Below are 18,334 nucleotides of genomic sequence, written 5' to 3'. Positions count from 1 at the left end.
AACATTTCCTTTCCAGCCCTGACTCTAAATTGATAACCTTACTTCATATTTCACAGCAAGAAACATTGCAGTCAGATAAGCACTACGCCACCTTCATGCCATCCATCAGTGTGGCTACCCCAGTACCCTTGTCTTGGGCCTTTGTTCTTGTTACAGTGGGCCAGCTGCCCTGCTCCTGTTTGAGATCATCCCCTCCAGTTTTGCTCAGAGTACTGTTTATTTTCACCTTCTCAAAAACTTTTCTCCTGAAAATAGGTGCACTCTCTCTGATCAATTTCTCTGATGGAATGATTATTTCTGTAATACAGACATATCTTTCTATTAACCTATTAAAAATATATATCTTCCTTGTTTCCGAGTCTGTCTCAGCTACCCCCTGTATTTCTAATCCTTTTTCCAGTAGAACTCCTTACAAGAGTTGCCTATGCTCATTGTCTCTGCTTTCTCACTTCTCATTAGCTCTTCAGTGGACTCCAATCAGTGTTTGTCCCTTGCACTCCACTGAAATGGTTCTTATCAGCGTCATCGGTGGACCTTGCTAAAATCATGGTCGGTCCTCTCTCCTTATCTTCCTCAGCGTCTCGGTAGCAACTGAATGGCTTGAGCACGCGCTTCCTTAAACATTTTCTTCTTTAGGCTTTTGTGACACCACACACTCACCTGGTTTTCTCGTTACCGCATGGCTACACCTTCTCAGTGTCTTTAGTGGGTACTCTTTCCCTGACAGACCTTTGAATGTTCTAGTGCCCAGATTTCTGTCCCTATTCTCATCTGGGTCTGAAGTTTTATGACTCACCTTTTTTATCTCTAGCTCATCCCATAGTTCTCCACTGAGCAACAGAGGTATATAGCCTATTCTCTATTCTACTTGGATGACTAATTAATGTATTAAAATTAATGTGATCATAAGTGATTTCACACACACACCAACCCAATGAAACCCACTTCCCACCCAGCCAAGCTTTATCAATCTCCTTAAAATGGCACCACCATCTACCTAGTTACTTAGACCATGTACCTCAGAGTGATCATTCCTCTCTCACCTTCACAGCCCACCACCTCCACCTACAAATTATATCCTGCATACAGAGCTGTTCTCACCCCCTTCACTACTACAGCCCAAGCTAAGGCACCCTTCTCTCTCCTACCTGAGCCAACCCAGTATCATCCTCACTCTTCTTCCTGCTTGCTTTCTTGTACATGTCCTCCCCACAGTTCATTCTGCACACAACAGCTGGATTATCTTCCTAAAGTATGAATGAGATCTTGTCATTCCTGCATTAAAAACCCTCCATTGGCTCCCATTGCAACCAGAAGAAAATGTAAATTTGTTACCACAGATTAAAATGTTCTCTTTGGTCAGTGTCCTGCTACCCTCTGCCACCTCATTTTCTCCCACTGTCTCCTTCACTCACTGGCCCAATTTTTATTCATCGGACTTGCTAAACCTATTCCTGAATCAAGGATACTTGCTGTTCCTCTGCTTTACACTTCTCTCCTGGATCATCCTATGTCTTCCTCCTTCTCATAACTAGACCTTAAGTCAAATGTCACTTCTTCAAAGAGATATTCCTCAACTGCCATAGCTAGAGGAACAACCTTCCCCTCACACACCCTCATATTATCATCTTCTCAGCTCATATCTGTGTCTGAAATGGTCTTTTATTTATGTGTTTATTGCTGCCTCCCCTTGTAGAATATTAGCCGCTTGTGGTATACATTCTGTGTTCCCAGCTCCTAGATCAGAGCCTGGAACACACTAGGAAAGCAATAAGTATTTATTAATTGACTATTGAGTCTTTGATATGAAGATAACTCATGAGAACTGGAAAAGTCCCTAGGGATCATTGTCATAGTAATAATCTATAGTCTGACCAGCTGTGCCAGTTGGGATAAGACTCAGTACCCTCAGAAGATATGATTGTGCTCTCTTTGGATGATTTGAGAGGAATCATCCTATTAAAACATAGGAGTCAGTCTGATGCCTATGCTCCTTTCTCACTTTTCAGTAACATAATATGTGTCCGCGTGCATGTTGAGGAGTCCTTGTGTGTATATCTGTCTTTTGCATACAAAAAGTATGTCTTTCTGCTTCTTCTATTTTAATTGTTTTAAGCAGTATACAACTCAACTCTTTAAAAAATTGTCTTTTGTTCTACATCTCAAAGTCTGGTAGTCTTGAATCATCATAGAATACATTGATGTTAGCTAATCATTTTACTCCCAAAATATAGTTCAGAATCTCGAGTCTCCCAGCGGAGGAGCCTGACGTTTGGATGTCCATTTTTGGCAACGGGACAAGGCTCATAACTTACATCCTTAGATTCACTATATTGACAATGTTACTAGAAATGCACATACAGGATTTTACACTATAGTGTTAACCTTTTTTTAATAAAATATTTTTTATTACAATAGCAATATATGCCCACTTTAGAAAATTTATCAAATCAGAAAGTTATAAAGTAAACAAAAATAATTCATAATCTCACTATCCAGAGACAGTAACTATTCACATTTTTTGGTTTTTTTCATTATTTCTTAGTATATGTTTATATACACCTAAATGATAATGAAAATTTAATTTATATTGAAATTTCAATGCATTTGCTAAAGTCATTTCTACTTTTTTGTAGACAAGTATGGTTTACTGATTTTTTCTTTTTTTAGTGATTTGAGTAATAATTTATTTACCTTTTATTCTCACATAAGAAATATTTATATCTTATCTAAAGGGCAAGTGATGATCAAAATGCTTTAATTAGGCAAGAAGTAAATAATGTGAAATGCTTTTAACAACGTTTTTAAATGGTTTCTTTAGAAGTACTCTATTTTTTTCCATATGATAAGAAAATTTGAAAGGGAACAGATAATTTGAATTTCAGTCAAAAGTCCATGCTTTGTGAAATTTTATTAATAATTGGATTATATAAAAAAGACAATTTTAGTTTTACTCAAAGTTCAGGACAAGCAGTAGACTCTATTAGAAGTCGTACAAATATAAAAGGTAACTATTTCTTTGGAGAGTTTTATTGGTAATACGTTGAATTCTGAGATGGCATTTCTCAAATAATAAAGTAATAACAAACATAGCTTCCTTGATATATTTATGAAACGTGTAAATTTAGGACACGAAATCCATACCCACACACACACACAAAAGCCTTACCTTCAAACTTCCACTTCCAAACTCTAATCAATAATTTAGAATGCACCAATGTAATGACAATTATACATTTCTTCCTTTTAAACATCATGAGGAGTTTTACTTTTATTTTAGGGAATAATTTTCTGCATTTTTGTTTGTTTTTACTGAAGTGCAGAGAACTAACAGAGACTAGATTAGATATTGTTTGTTCTAGGTTGGCAGATTAATGAGAGGTTTATGTGGCGATCCAGGGATCATTAAAGACAAAAATGGTTGGTGGGGAATATAAATGGATGTTGTCCAATGTGGGTGGGTTAAGTTGACCTAGGAACTCCTATTTGCGGGAGGGGTCTGAGGACATAGTGACAGAGAAGCAGGACTTGAATTCCGTAGGGAGGAAGAACAAACAGAATAGGTGAATATAGGAGAGATGACAAAAAATAGGAGAGATGATGCAGCAATTTGGAGGAAATGATATCTGGTCAAGAGGGAGGAAAGAAAAACTTCCACCATGTGTGGACATCTGCATTGGGAGTGTCGCTGCTATTCTTGGGTCTTACTACCATAAAGCTTTCATCTAAATGGCTTTATTTTTCCGATCTGTTTTTCTTATAAACTCTGATCTTTTTTTAAAGATGATTTAATGAACATTTCTAACTCCATGACGTTCTAATTGTGTTTATCTGTAAGTTTCTTTAAAAAGCATGGGGATTTGTATTCAGAAGACGTGTCTTACAGTCCCAAATACAGGGCTTACCAGATGTGTGATCTTGAGCGTGGCACTTAATAAATTCAAATGATATACTTTAAAGCCACTTCTAAATGCTGAATATTTTATATAAATTTAAATACGAGATTAGGATTATAATTACCATATTTAACCAGAAATATTGGGTTGATGTGGATAGAAAAAATAAATCCTTTATCTATCACCTATAGATCTATACATTTTTATTTACTAAACCCTTATAGTTTTATACATTTTTATATTTAATTTTTAAACATTTCAAACATACAGAAAAAAATAGAAGAAAATATGACACCCGTGTAGCCAGTACTAATAATTAACAAATGTCAACATTTTGCTATATTTCTTTCAGATCTCTGTTTTATAAAAGAAATAAAATGTTACTGTCCTGTGGCCCCTATTCTCTGACACACTGGACTCTCTGCCCCTTAGGGTTTGTGAGAGCAGCTGAGAACGTGTACTTCCTGCAGACAGCCAGGATCCCAAAGAGGGAGGCAGGAAGGCCCTGAGTAGAGTATGAGTTTAGCATAATGGACAAGTAGTTAGTAGCAAATAATAAAATTTGGTAGAACATATGAATTCCGGAAGCAAAAATACAACATGTATTTACAAATACTAGCAGCTTCTCTCAAACTTACCGCTAAGATGTGTTGCTTCTGTTTACCAGGAAGGAAATTGGGCAGAGAGAGGCCAGGAATGTCACTCTCATTTAGGTTCAGACAGAAAAACAAAGCCAGAGAAAAATAGATTCCCATTCAACTTCTCCATATCCGTTTACGACTTGCCTTGAATCCACTCAATATTATGTTTTTGAGATTTCTTTCTCTTTTCTTTTTTTTTTTTTTTTTTTGTGAGGAGATCAGCCCTGTGCTAACATCTGCCAGTCCTCCTCTGTTTTTGCTGAGGAAGACTGGCCCTGGGCTAACATCCGTGCCCATCTTCCTCCACTTTATATGGGACGTCGCCACAGCATGGCTTGCCAAGCAGTGCGTCGGTGCGCATCCAGGATCCAAACTGGCGAACCCCGGGCCGCTGCAGCGGAGCGCGTGCACTTAACCACCTGCGCCACTGGGCCGGCCCCGAGATTTTTTTTTCTTGATGAAGTGTAAATCTAGTTCATTTATTTAAACTATTCCTAGTGCAGTGGTATGCTGACAAACCAGCTTCAGGGAGAATCCCTGATTTCTAGCATTTGCCAGTTTCTGTGGTATAAATACTCCCGCCATGGCGGGTTTCAGGCTACTGATGGTTTGAATGGCCTGCAGAATTCTTGAATGTTTAACAATTGGCTCACACAAACCAGTAAGAGCCAGATCTAGCGTAATATAATATGTATTCTAGAGTATGAATAAGCCAGAGTCCAGGTTCTACCCATGGATAAATATTCTTCTACATATGTTTCTAGATCGTGTACATATAAGTGATATTCCCAGACCACAGGCTATACCCAGTTTCAGCTTTACGAAGCATCAATTAGCTTCCAAATTGGTTTTACCAATCCATATCCCACCAACAGTATTTGAAGGTTTCTCTTCCCCAATGCCTGATATTATCAGACTTACTAACTGTTGCCAGTATAATGGGTGTTATGTGATATCTAATTAATACTTAATCAATTTTCTGTAGTCAATTTATTTAATCTTCACAACCGTCCTAAGAGACATGTACTATTATCCTCACTTTAAAGGCTAGAAAACTGACATTTTTGCTGCTATTCAAACCTAAATCTACCATACTTTAAAGCTTATACTTTTAATACTATGGAATTCTGTAACTTTTCATTATGTGTTACCAAAGACTATGCCTTATAAATAATAGGCACTCAAAAATATTTATGATTTTGTGACTATGCCATCATTTTATTAGTTTTGTTATTTTGCAGATTACATATTTATATTATTTATTTATAACATATATATAGTCACTGATAAAAGTTAACTAGTTGAATTCTCATGTGTTGTATTCTCCTGGAGGTCTGTCACTCTTGAGATCCGGATTTCTGTTCAGTTGGTTTCTTTAATACATAGAAGGATGTCACAGTGCCAGATCTAATACAGCATCACCATTCTATTTCATTTAGATGTGGCATTGCAGATGTGTGAGTAGAGGGCCATGGTCTGGTTGGGGAGATATGATAGTGATTTTTCTTAAAAATTGGTTTGGAGCCCAGAACTATTCCACATTTTTCATCCGTTGCCTGAATAATGGAGTAGAGAGATGCTTATTAAGTTTGTATTTGATAGAAAGCTAGAGAAGCAAATGGGAAGAGGAGCCAGTAACTTAATCAGTAAGATTGGAATTTAAAATTAGTTTAACATAATGGACAATTAGTTAGTAGCAAATAATAAAATTTGGTAAAACAGATGAATTTAAGAAGAAAAAATATTGCAAATACCAGATAGTAAGTAGAGTGTCAGTACGTACAACGAGATCTCATTTTAGTCCTACTAACCTAGAATTCATAAAAATTCTATTGAGAGACCCAAAAGTTATTCTTACATTATTTTATGTATCTTATATAGAACTTTTCTTCCACAACTTCTTGCCCATGATTACTTCTCAGTAATATTTACAAAATGAGTGAATTGATAAATGGATAATGTCTTACCTCTTTCAAATTAGGAAGCTTTATTCTATAACATTTATTTGTTTTTTGTTTTGTTTTGGTTTTTTGCTATTATTAGACTTTTGGATTATTTTGCATTTTTCTCCCACTACTGTGAATTGCCGTGTTAGATTATAGATTATATCTTTACAAAAATATTTTATAATTATTTTTTCGTAATATGAGTGAAATACATTATTTGGTAGTATTCTTTTGTTATGGTGAATTGATCCTTCATTGTTCTTCTTCTGTGAAGATGTTTGTTAATGTCATTAATATCTTTCTGTCAATCACACTGAAAATGGCTGGTTTATTAATATTCTCAGGAATATTCATTTAGTTATGTTGCCTTCTCTTGAGTAGACAGTTATGTCAGTATTAAAATTTAATATTAATATGTTTAATTTAATCTTTTCAGGTTACTCAAAGACTGTCCTGGTTTTGTGTTTACTCCTCGATCAAGAGAGGAACTTCCACCAAACTTCCCCAGTGACATTCCTGGAATCTGTTATTTTCTGGAAGCTTATCAACCAGGAACAAATTCAAAACCGTGGTTCCAAAAGAAAGATGTTGAAGATGGCAATGCCAATTTTTTAGGCAAAGCGTCAGGAATAGATTAGCAAAATATACCTGATTATTAGTCTTTGGGGTTTAACTCCTTCACACATGTGTGGAACCTCTGACAGCACTTTAGGATTGCAGATGGCTAAAGAGCAGTATTAAAATTTCGGGAGCTAAGTCACAATCTACTTTTTCTTCCACTTAATATAACAAAAATGTATTCACTTCAATACTTCAACTCTTCAGTGAAAAAAAGAAAGAAACCTCAAAAAGTGACTTTTGGGGGATATTTCTATTATATAACAATCACTTATTACCTGTACTCAAAATTCAGCACATTGTATATATATCGGGTAATTGTAGTTAACTGTACAACCTGATGGAGTCGCCTGCAGTCTCGTGCCCTGGTGGAATGCCATAGTGATTCAAGTGTATTTGTGATAGTGTTGCCTTAAAACAGCTTTTTGAATGGAAATTATAGTCTTTGATACCATAAGCTCTTTGAACCTTTCAACCCTGCATTTTATTACATTTCCTCATTTACTTGTTAGCGTGTATAAAAAAATAGATGTTTTTCTTTCCTAGTGCACTTTTCTTTTTTTAAGAAAACAAGCAATTATGGGTTAGGTGCAATATGAATATAAGATAGTTCTTCTGTAAATATCAAAGATTATTTTATAAAAATATTCTCCATAACATAATGTGTCATCATATAAATATTTCCTTTTGTTTGACTTTTTTTTTTATTCTCTACATGGTAAAGGCTATTTTAATTCATATTAGCAATTTAATTCCTATTAATTCGTTTTTGTGTCATAATATTTAGGATAAAAGAGGCTTATGGCCTATATTAAAATGCAATAATATCATTCTAATTGAATTTAACCGGAAGCAACATGGAGGTAAAGTAAGCATCCAGAGACCATATCATAAAGAACAGAAGTAAAACGTTTACACACACACACACACACACACACACACACGGAGTAATTTAATCTATTTCAGCAGACATCCTCCATTGCCATGCTGAGCCATATAAAGTTCCAATAAGAAAATCAAAGTTCAGAGGTGGGAAATAAGACTTGTCTTTTTTGCTGATAGCTTATTTTTAAGTATTTTTGTTGAAGACTGTGGTGTATGTATATGTCCTAGGAATCATCAAGTTTTTTGTCTTATTAAGTACACATCTGTGAATTGTTTATTCTAGTTGAAATATCTCAATGATATTTTTTAAAGAGAATGTTGCTATTGATGAAGAAAATGATGCTGTGATTTCACTATGGAAATTTCCAAACATTTTTCTGGAGCTTGAACTTTTATTTTTAATGATGTTAGTTTAGACTAAGACCTCTGGTGAACTCAATAACCCACAGGTTTGGTTTGGGATGAGGATTTGATTTTAAAAAGAGCTCAGCTTCAAAGCAAGAAAAAGATGAACGTATAGTTTTTAAATCAGTATTAGCAGAGCCACAGATACACTGAACTTATGTGGGGTTCTAAGAAGAACTCAGTTTAAAAGTCCCTTAATTGTCTCCATTAGTCCCCAGGCTAGCCCATGATGACCTCAGGAATAAAAAGTCTTTAAGGATTTGCCTCTCATATTCCAAGGGTACTACTATAGCTATTACAATGATTACTATTTACTAAATGATACCCCAATGTCTTGAAGGACTGAATGTGTCTCATTAAATACCAGTCCTATTATTGGAGAGTTCCATAGGCCTTGGGAAAATATAGTTATAGTCTTACAATTATATGAAGTTAATAAAAGCATTTAAAAGGAAAATAAAGACTTAAAAACACTTTTCTTTCTGGAACTGAGCCCTAATATTATTATAGGGAATATAATAGGAAATTAAAAGCATAATAAAATATCTTTTTCATCAAATATTTAAGCAGACCCCAATGTGGTAATAATTTTTGTTTTAGAGTTTATAAGTTAATTAGAATTCAAAAAATATTTGTGTGTGTGTGTGTGGACCAGTAGAGGAAAATGTAAGCAATCTGAGTAAAAGCTATATGGGAATTCCTTGTACTATTCCTGCAAAATCTTTCTGTAAGTCTGACATTTCATCTAAATAAAAAGTTACCAAAAAAAAAGTATTTTCCCAGAGAAATTAAATCATCTGTGATAGATTCTCCAGACCAGCCTATAAAGGCTCCTTAATTATGGAATACTTTGTAGACCTTAAGCAGGATGAACATATATAATTTCCATGATAGAAGGCATTCAAAATCCACAACTTGGGTTCTAAAAAATTTAAGGAATCCCTTTTCCCTCTCTGTCTTCTCCACTTTGGATATGGAGATGTGGAGAGGTATGGAAACATTTTCAGATCCAGACCACTGATCTAGGGGCAGAGACCGTAAAGGGTAAGTTCTCAAGGAAAGGAATGGGAGCTCAAGGACCAGAATAGGAGCTCTGAGGTTAGGAGTGGAATTGAGGGTGGAGAAAAGAATGAACAGAGAGGGTCTATGACAAGGTTGGGGGCTAAGGGTTCTGAATCTTGTTGGCGGTTTAACTATCCTAAAAAATAATGTGGAGTCCCAAGACTGCTTCACTATCAGCCTGTTTCTCCTGAGAATTCTAGGAGCTGTTCCTACTATTCTGGTTTTATTGTTTCCATTCATAAATTTGCTCTTCATACATATTTGTCAAGCAAGCATACAGTTCCACTGAAGTTTTCTAAAGATATTTGCATCAAGAAGCAAAGAGAAATACAGATTTAAAATGCCTCTTTCCATTTTGCCTTACCTCTGTATTTCCATCTGGACTTTGAAATAAAATACAAAGTTTGAACCTAAATATTAATAGGTTCATTTACTTATTTTCATTTATTTATTCATCAAGCATTTATTCAATGACTGCTATGTGCCAGAAATATTGCTGTTTTTGGAATTCAGAGATGAAGTATGGCCCATTCTATCAAGAAAGGAAAATGAAAGATGAACGCAAGATAAATAATTACAAAATTCTGTGGGAGCACAAAATAGGAGACTCAGTGCTTGGAGGAATCTCTTGGTCTTAGCAGAATTCATCAAGCAGAGAGGGAGAAAGACAGGGTCCAGGCAAACAAACTAGCACACACAAAGAAATGGAGTCTTAGAGATGCATCGTGTGTTCCAGACAGCCAGTTGCCTGGGATGAGTAGGGAGTAAGGAGAATAAGAACAGAAAGACCCTTTGGACATAAATCATGAAGGGGATGTTCGTCATGTTAAGGTGTGTGATGATTATTATTATTAATCATTATTATTATTAGTTTCCATGGAGCCCTTTGTTCAATATAAATCTTACAAGAGAAAAAGGAAAACAGACAAAAAGCAGACTCATTGGCTTCTGCCTCCCTCCCCAACAGTTTTAAAACTACTAGGCAAGGGAGATGTCAAAGAAAGACCTCAAAGACATTAAAGAAAGAAAACAGTATAATCAGATGTGTGTTTTCGAAGGGCAGTGTCAGAAACAGCATGGATAAGGGTGGATATTTCCTTGCACAGATGACTAAATGAACATTCTTCTGTATCTCAGAGGAAAATGATTCATGCTATATCCAGGGTGTTTTACCACAAGTATGAATATAAAGCTGGGATGTCTGGCATTGGAAATTCACATTACTCTCAAGGTTGTTAGCCCTTCAGGTCCTTTGGTGAGAAGGAAGGAAGAGTTGCGTCAGCATTTTACTAACCTTTCTTCCATATTATTTCTCCTTGATAATGTCGGTCACACCAAGGTAGACTCTGCCCTGGCCTGTCCTATGGTTAGGTTAGAAGCAGTCATAGGACAGAACAGGGTGTTCTCTGGTGGGCCTAGCAAGTGAAAGGGATGGATGAAGGAGAGTATCTACTCCAAATAGTGGCAGGGGGTGAGACATGGCCCCCTGAGACTACCCAGCTGGGAAAGTGCAGCTTTACATCAAACGGAGCTCTACATGCAAAGGCCTAATGAAGCCTAGGGCTACATAATACTTTAAACCCACATTCAAGTTCTTGTTAAAGCAAAGTTAATAGTCCCAAAGAGAATGGGTTAATGACTTATAGCAGTAGTTTTAAGTGTGTGGATTTTACCTGGATAAATCATCATTAATAAGTGAAAAGGAATCTCTTTGATACATATTTGTTGGGACGGCTTCATAGATCACTACCCTTCACTGAACAGTACAACATCAAGAATTTGTTTTGCCTGATTGTGCACGTTGATGCTATTTCACTCTTTAGATGCCTGTACTTGGGAAGTTAAAGGAAGGCAGATTTGAAGGGTGGCAGGATGGAGGGATAGGACACCTGTGAGAGGTGGGAGGGCAGTCATGAGAGGAGCTAGGCCAGAGGTGTTGCAATTCCTGAAAAGAAGGAATTACCATCTCCTGCAAAAGAAAAACTCAATGTTGTAGAGATGGTGGGGAAGTTCAAGTTTCTTGTCTCAAGACAGGCTAAAAGCAAGGACACCAAAATGTAACTTTAAACCAAAGTTTACAGTGTTATAATGTACATTCTTTGTTGAGACTGTTCTCAAATCCTGGGAAATCTTTGTATTCTCTAACGGGAAGGAGAAGAATCATTCCTATTGTGAAAGCCATGAGCTTATGGAAGTAATTAGTCCCTTGTCATCTTTGTTGAGTTCAGTTTCCTTCTGCTCTTAGCATGTTTGCTTGCAGATTTTAGATAAAATGTGGCTCCCTTTAAATGCTTCTTTTATTATGTTGATGATGTGCACTCGTTTGGTATTCTTATTTTAAGCCACGTCAAACATTTTACATTTTATTGCCATTTATATTTCTCGTGAAGTGGCTTTGTTCTTAACCTATCTGTCACAGGGCATCTGTTTGAGTAGCTCACACAATCCACACACTTTTTCATCCAAAACTATTTCCTTATCTGTGCCCATTTCTCCCCATATTCAATGCCTGCAAAAAAAAAAAAAAATAGCATAGGCTTCATAAATAAATAGATTCTGATAAAAAGAGAAAAAAGTAAGCAAAAGGAAAAAAATAGTGATCTTCTAAAAGCCAGACTTCTTTTATCATCAGCGCAGATTCTTTTCCATCATAATAAACTTAGTTTCAGGAAAATGTTAATATTTGAGATTTAAACAATGAGATAGCAATCAGGACAAAATTTAGATAGCAAATCTAAGACTTAATCTCAAATATGCTGGTAGAAAATTTTGGATAAGGTTGTGATGCCCTTCAATTTTTTAAGTATTTAATGTCAAAATATTAAATTGCAAATAAACCTTACAGATTGTGAAGAAAATTGCTTGGCAGAAAATGACTTTGCATAATGTACAAATCTTGAAGTATTTGCTAAGATGTTTGTTTAGTCTGAAATGTTTTCAATCCATCTGTATTGAGGAAAGAACTACGAGGTAGTCTTAGAGAAAACTAAAACAAAGCAAAACAAAAATGCTATGACAGAATTTGGACAATCCAATGTATTATACACCTGGAGTGAGAGGAGCAAAACTAAAGCCTTTTGGAAAGTTATAGCGACAATGGTCACGGAATTCTGTACCTTTAGAAATAGTGATGCCCAGTGACACAGGGGTGTGCAGCATCCAGGCAGTGTTCGACCACAGTATGCTGCCTTCTTCCCAAATAAACTGTATCTTGAAAAATTGAAGTGAATAAAAATATATTAGCATTTGAGATTGTACTGTTCCTTTACCTCCTCCCACATGTAAATTAAAGATGCCCTGCAAAATTTTATTACAGAACTTGATATTCACTAATCTAGAGCAGTGCTCTCCAGGCTTTTGGATTCCTACACACTATTAGTAAAATATTTTAGTACATTAATAATATATTATAATATATAAAAATAAATATTTATATTATTGATATTTTGATTAATAAATATAATATGATCTCAATCTGATATACTACAATATAAAGCTATAGCTTATTTTATTTTCTAAATGAGCATGAATATAAGTAGAAATTCTAGTACTTTCTTCACTTACCCCAGTGAATCATGTTTATATTTTACTTTGGAAACTGCTACAATAGGCCGTGGAGCTTCACTTTTATCGAGTCACATATCACGTTGAGAAGTGGATAAAAGATATAGACCATCACCCCTCCAAAAATGTGCATGTGCTCTTATGCCTCAAGATTTCTATATACTTCCAGGGGTTTGGGGAATCCCTGCAATCTACTCCTAGACGACCTCAGTGAGGTAGCATAGACCCTCAAATTAAGAACCTATTATCTAGAGGAGAAGAAATAGTAACTAATGTTTGAAATGAGAAAAGAATGAATAAATGGAAGAAGTCTGTGACTTTTGGTCCAGATGGAACCACGTCTGATTTTTGAGGAATAAAAGGAATTCGTTTTTTTGGTCCTGTTCTGTGGAATGACTTATGAGCTTCACGTACAGGCAACTAAAGTTTTCTTTTGCTGCAAATATTTAATATATATCTCTCTAGCTTTTGGTAAATGTGCATTGTTAGAGATATCCCAATTTTTTTTTTCTAATTTAAGTACTTCTTTTCATTTTTCCTCTGTGTAAAATAGGATAGCTGTTGGACCTTGCATTGAAAACCTTCTTGATACTAACAGCATTCCTTTTATTATTATTTTCACAGTTGCTTTAAATAACACGTTTATTTTGAGTTCTGCTTCTGGCAGAGTTGCAAAGTCTATCAAAAAGTTATCCTGTGTCTCAGAAGCTTGTTAGATATTGCTGCCACATAAATATTGTAATAAAAGTGTTAAATAAAAACCTTCTTAAAATTTAAAATGAGTTCTGTTTAAAAAGAAAAATGAACCATTGAATCAAGTGAAAACAGTATTGTTCTAAGTCACCCAAATACATTTGTTCTGATATAGGTCTTGCTGCTACACATAGAGGAAACCTTCAATGCAACGGTGTGGAAAAACAGGACCAACACGTATTATTTCAGGCTTTTGCTGTGTACAGGTCAATGAATCCAAAATCCCTTTTCAAAAAGTTATTGTTAAATGCAGTACTAATATAACCAATATACATTTCTTTAGGTATGTAAAGCTCCTATTTCCAACAAAACTCAGACTCAAGTTTTCAAATCACACATAAAATCAAAAGTATAAAAAAAAAAAACCCTAAATTTAAGAATAGAACTGTACTTGGCTTCTCCAAGTGTAATGGTTAGTAGCACAAGTTCTGGGGTCAATTTGTCTCGGCTGCGTTCTGCTAGGAGACAATTTACCATCACTCCTCTTACATTTTGTAGAGAAACAAGAGTACCAACTGCCTTTGTTCTACACTATCTTTTCCAATATGTTTGAATAGGAAACAGCCTTAGAAAATAGAGATAATGTCTCCTTGCAGAGCAAAAGGGCAGGCATATTTACTGCCCATTATTAAAGATTTGTGTTCCTAAGCTCAAGGCTTGTCTCCTATAATGCAACCCACTGTATGTGCAGGGGTCACTTGGCTGTCTTCACTTGGTGAAAATTGAGGCCCAGAGAGCCAGTGCAAGATATAGCTGATGCTCTCTGTCTACTATCATAGTTGTGAGTAATGAAATCTTTTGTCTCTGACCCAAGAATCTTGTGTCTTCTGCCAGCATCCATGAAACTGGCAGTTTAACTTGTTAACTTGCAAGTAGTGTAAATTTCACACTTCATAGTATTGACAGTTTTGGCAATGAGAATGGGATTCTGACAGAAACACAGCTTCCTGGAAGAGGAAGGTTGAGGATCTTGTAGGCTGATAACAGGATTTGAGGAAGAGTCCATGAGAATCAATGGCAAACATGGTGACCAAATTGTGTGTTCAATGGGATGTTAAATAGTCCTCCATTTTATTGTCTGCTAGTGAAAAAGAATTAGGGAGGATGTTGCATGTCAAGTATCAGAAAGGAGATTCAAAGGCAGCTGCCTGAACAGTGGCTTGGTTGTTGCTAACACTACTCTGTGTGAGAAGACTTTCTCCCCAATTAGGCTGCCAGCCTATTGTCGTAACTAGCACAAAGAACAATTCTGGGTTAAAGGAAGGTTCTGACCCTCTTCAGACAACAGTTACAGAGATCAACACTTACACTCAAGGCAAAGAAAGGAAATCTGTGTGATCTATGAGCAGAAACTAGATGAATTATTAAAATTTTGGCTAGTTCACTTGGGAGATGAGTGTGCTAGATGCATAATGCTTGTTAAGGAAGAATGGCAACAGTTGGGAAGTCTTAAGGCTTAGTCCTTCCTGCAGCCTTTCATGCCAACCTTAGGTCTTTTCAGAGATGACAGTCAAAGACCTTGAAATTTTTCTGTAGTCCTGGCTGCCATAAGGGAGCTTGGTTCTCTTGGAGAGATTTCCCTGAGATAGAAAAACTCCCATGGAAAACCACAGATAAGGTATTGTTGTGGGTTGAATTGTGTCACCCTAAAATTCATATGTTGAAGTCCTAGTCCTCAGTACTTCAGAATGTGACCTTATGTAGGAATAGGGACATAGAGGATGTAATTAGTTAAGGTGAGATCATACTGGAGTAGATAGACCTCTAATCCAATATGAATGATAGCCTTATAATAAGGTGGTATTTGGACACAGACACACACAGGGAGAGTGCCATGTGATGATGAAGGCAGAGATCGAGGTGATACAAGTAAAGGAATACGAGTTATTGCCAAGAAACAACCAGGAGATAGGTGAGAGGCATGGGACAGATTCTCCCCCATACCTCACAGAAGGAACCAACCCTGCCAAGACCTCGATCTTGGACTTCTAGTCTCCCGTACTGGGAGGCAATAAATTTCTGCTGTTTAAGACACCCAAATACTTTGTTTTGGCAACCCTAGTAAACTAACGTGGGCATTGATCTATATTTGGACCTTTAATGCCCTGATTTGGATTTACAATGCTGGTCAAAGTGATTCACTGGAGAATGAGAGACTGACGTAGATAAATTATTGAAGGTGGACCTGCAGCCCTGGAAAACTCCCCTAGACCTTGCATTTAAATTGGATAAGAACTTAAGGATATTTTCTTGGTAATGGTGCAACAAATGTCCCAGATTACGGTGATCTCCTTAAAAAGAAGTTGCTGCTATGCAAGGCAATCCCTTGTCAGCTAAAGTGAGCAAACCCTACACCCCCAGTTGTAATACATTGTGGCTGTGGCTGATAAGTCAAGGGATGCCCAAAGCTGAAATAGATGGTGTCAGTAATGAGGACCTTACCACCTGCTCTAGAATGTTGGGCAGGCCGAAGACCTTGGAAGTTCCTTTGGTCGAGCCATGAGCTGCCATCGTGTACTCCAAACTAAAAGTAAATGCTCCTTGCTTAGTGGATTGGAGCCACTGTCTCCCTCTGCACTCCTTGACCCATCCTTCCTTCTCTACTCTGATGTCAGGTGCTTTAAAAGGGAAAGACGATTAAGCATGGGGCCAAGGTCTCCCTGCCCCATGGGGAATGAAAGGTCATGGACATTTGTCTGAATATGGCGGGAGCAGTGCTTTCGGGAGGGAGAGAAAAGGGAATCCAAATTTTATGCCTCTGTTGTATACAAGTCACCATCCTACTTGGTTCCTTGATGGGGTGGGGCATGTGAAATCAATTAATGGGATTTAGGCAGGAATCATAGTGGACAAGGTAAGCAAATGTGCCTTTTGTTTGGGGCCTTTTAGGGTAATTCAATGTATTGTCACATCTATACCTAAATGTATATTAAGAACTGATGTGTTCCTTGTCCTGTAACTGCCAGAGGGGATTCTCCTGACATGGTGAGAGCAGCATGCAAATAAGTGCTAGTATTTTTGGGGCCCCACAACTCTAACTACATGTGTCTTTGAGCTACAAGTCTCTGGTCTGATAATTTTGGTGATTAGAGCCTCTGGTAAAGGAAATCAGCCTTCCCCAGAAGTTCTCCTTGACGTTTAGACTTGTCACCTCCCTGACACAGCTACTGAACAACTCTTATTATCAAATCTCTATTAGTTTGCTACTAGGCCCCTGAGGGCCTTGTGACTCTCCAGCCTGATATTTCCATTTTGGAGTGAGTTGATCAAACTCAGTGATTAACAAGGTGGGAGGAGCCCACAAGCCTCACTTGGTAAATGGAAATGGTATGTTTAAGCATGCAGATAGCTTAACCACAGCAGCAGCTCAGCTTTACATGAAAAAGTGGCAGCCATGACTGTGGGGAAAACTTCATCCCCCACTCTGGTCCTTAGAGCTAAGCTACTGCTCAGTGGAGCCCTTGGTTCACAGAGCTTTCCTACATGTCTGGGCCTGGTGCACTGATGATTCAGCTAAGCTGAAACCCAGTGGTGTCTTGATATATTTATACTTATTCTTGGGTTGTTGCTAATTTCCTAGCTCTTTTGTCTGCTCCTTGGAAAATTACATATTAGCAGACTAAAGGCAACTCTCTTTGGGGCCATGAACTGTGGAAGCAAGTCACAATTGCTGATTGCTGTTTGCATCACTCATGTAAATGCCTATGATAAGGGCCTGTTCTCTAAGGATACTGATTGGAATCCAGGAGCTGAATGAACCTGAACCACTCAGATTCCCACCATCACTACCTGGATCCATCACTGTACCACACACAGCAGCACAGTCGCCATCATAGGCCAGGCACAATGATGTGTTTCAGATTCAGAGATTACCACTGCCTGCCAGACTTGTGATTTCTGTCAAAGTTGACCCATTTGTCTCATGGTGAGAGTGGCCATATGGCTTGGAGCGTTGTCTCTGCCCTAATCCTGGCAGATAGACTACGTCAGATCTTCAACCCCCTTTCAAGACTGTCAGTGGTTCATCAGCAATGTTGACACTTTTGTCAGGTCACAGTGTTGAAGTTCCAGCCAGATCAGCTCACTACAGTCACGTTATTGTATCCCTGGAAAATAAGCGTGTATTGTTTTCAGCTTTTTGGAACATTTACAGTCTGACAATGGTGTACTTTTTATTGTAAAAGCCATTCAACAATGTGCTGATAGTCAAATTATTCAACTGATCTTCCATACTTCCTACCAGACATAGCACCTGGTATTGTTGACCACTAGAATGGGCTTCTCAAAAACTGAAAAAAGTTTTTTTGATTCTACTCTCATCATCTCCTCCTGGTTTATATACCTTAATAAATAGTTTGATTACTGAATGCAGTTGTCTCAAGAAAGGAATCATCTCCTCCCAGGATATGAACAGGATGAAACGAATAAGGAGTTAAATAGATCTAATTTTAAAATTTGGGATTTTGTTCTGACCTTTCCTAGGCATGATACTTCTGTCTTCTAACAGAAACCCCAGGCCCGTGTGGCTGTACAGCCTCTGGGTTGGCAGCCCACACACAATGGG

The 18,334-nt window shown here is 37.1% G+C and overlaps 1 protein-coding gene across 3 annotated transcripts in view; it reads left to right on the top strand.

The window, feature by feature from the left end:
• Window positions 1–12,837, top strand: part of GUCY1A1 (guanylate cyclase 1 soluble subunit alpha 1) — a 67,435-nt gene extending 54,598 nt beyond the window's left edge. For all 3 annotated transcript variants that reach the window (XM_004420945.3, XM_087437498.1, XM_087437499.1), the window contains one exon: window positions 6,920–12,837. In XM_004420945.3, coding sequence (XP_004421002.2) covers window positions 6,920–7,121 — 202 coding nt within the window. In that variant the 3' untranslated portion in view covers window positions 7,122–12,837. The remainder of the gene's footprint in view (window positions 1–6,919) is intronic.
• The last annotated feature ends 5,497 nt before the right edge of the window (window positions 12,838–18,334 follow it).

The sequence above is a fragment of the Ceratotherium simum genome, chromosome 12 (assembly GCF_057802395.1).
Source record: "Ceratotherium simum simum isolate JZ-2026a chromosome 12, ASM5780239v1, whole genome shotgun sequence".
NCBI classification, from domain to species: domain Eukaryota; kingdom Metazoa; phylum Chordata; class Mammalia; order Perissodactyla; family Rhinocerotidae; genus Ceratotherium; species Ceratotherium simum.
This window is presented reverse-complemented; position numbering and strand designations above follow the sequence as displayed.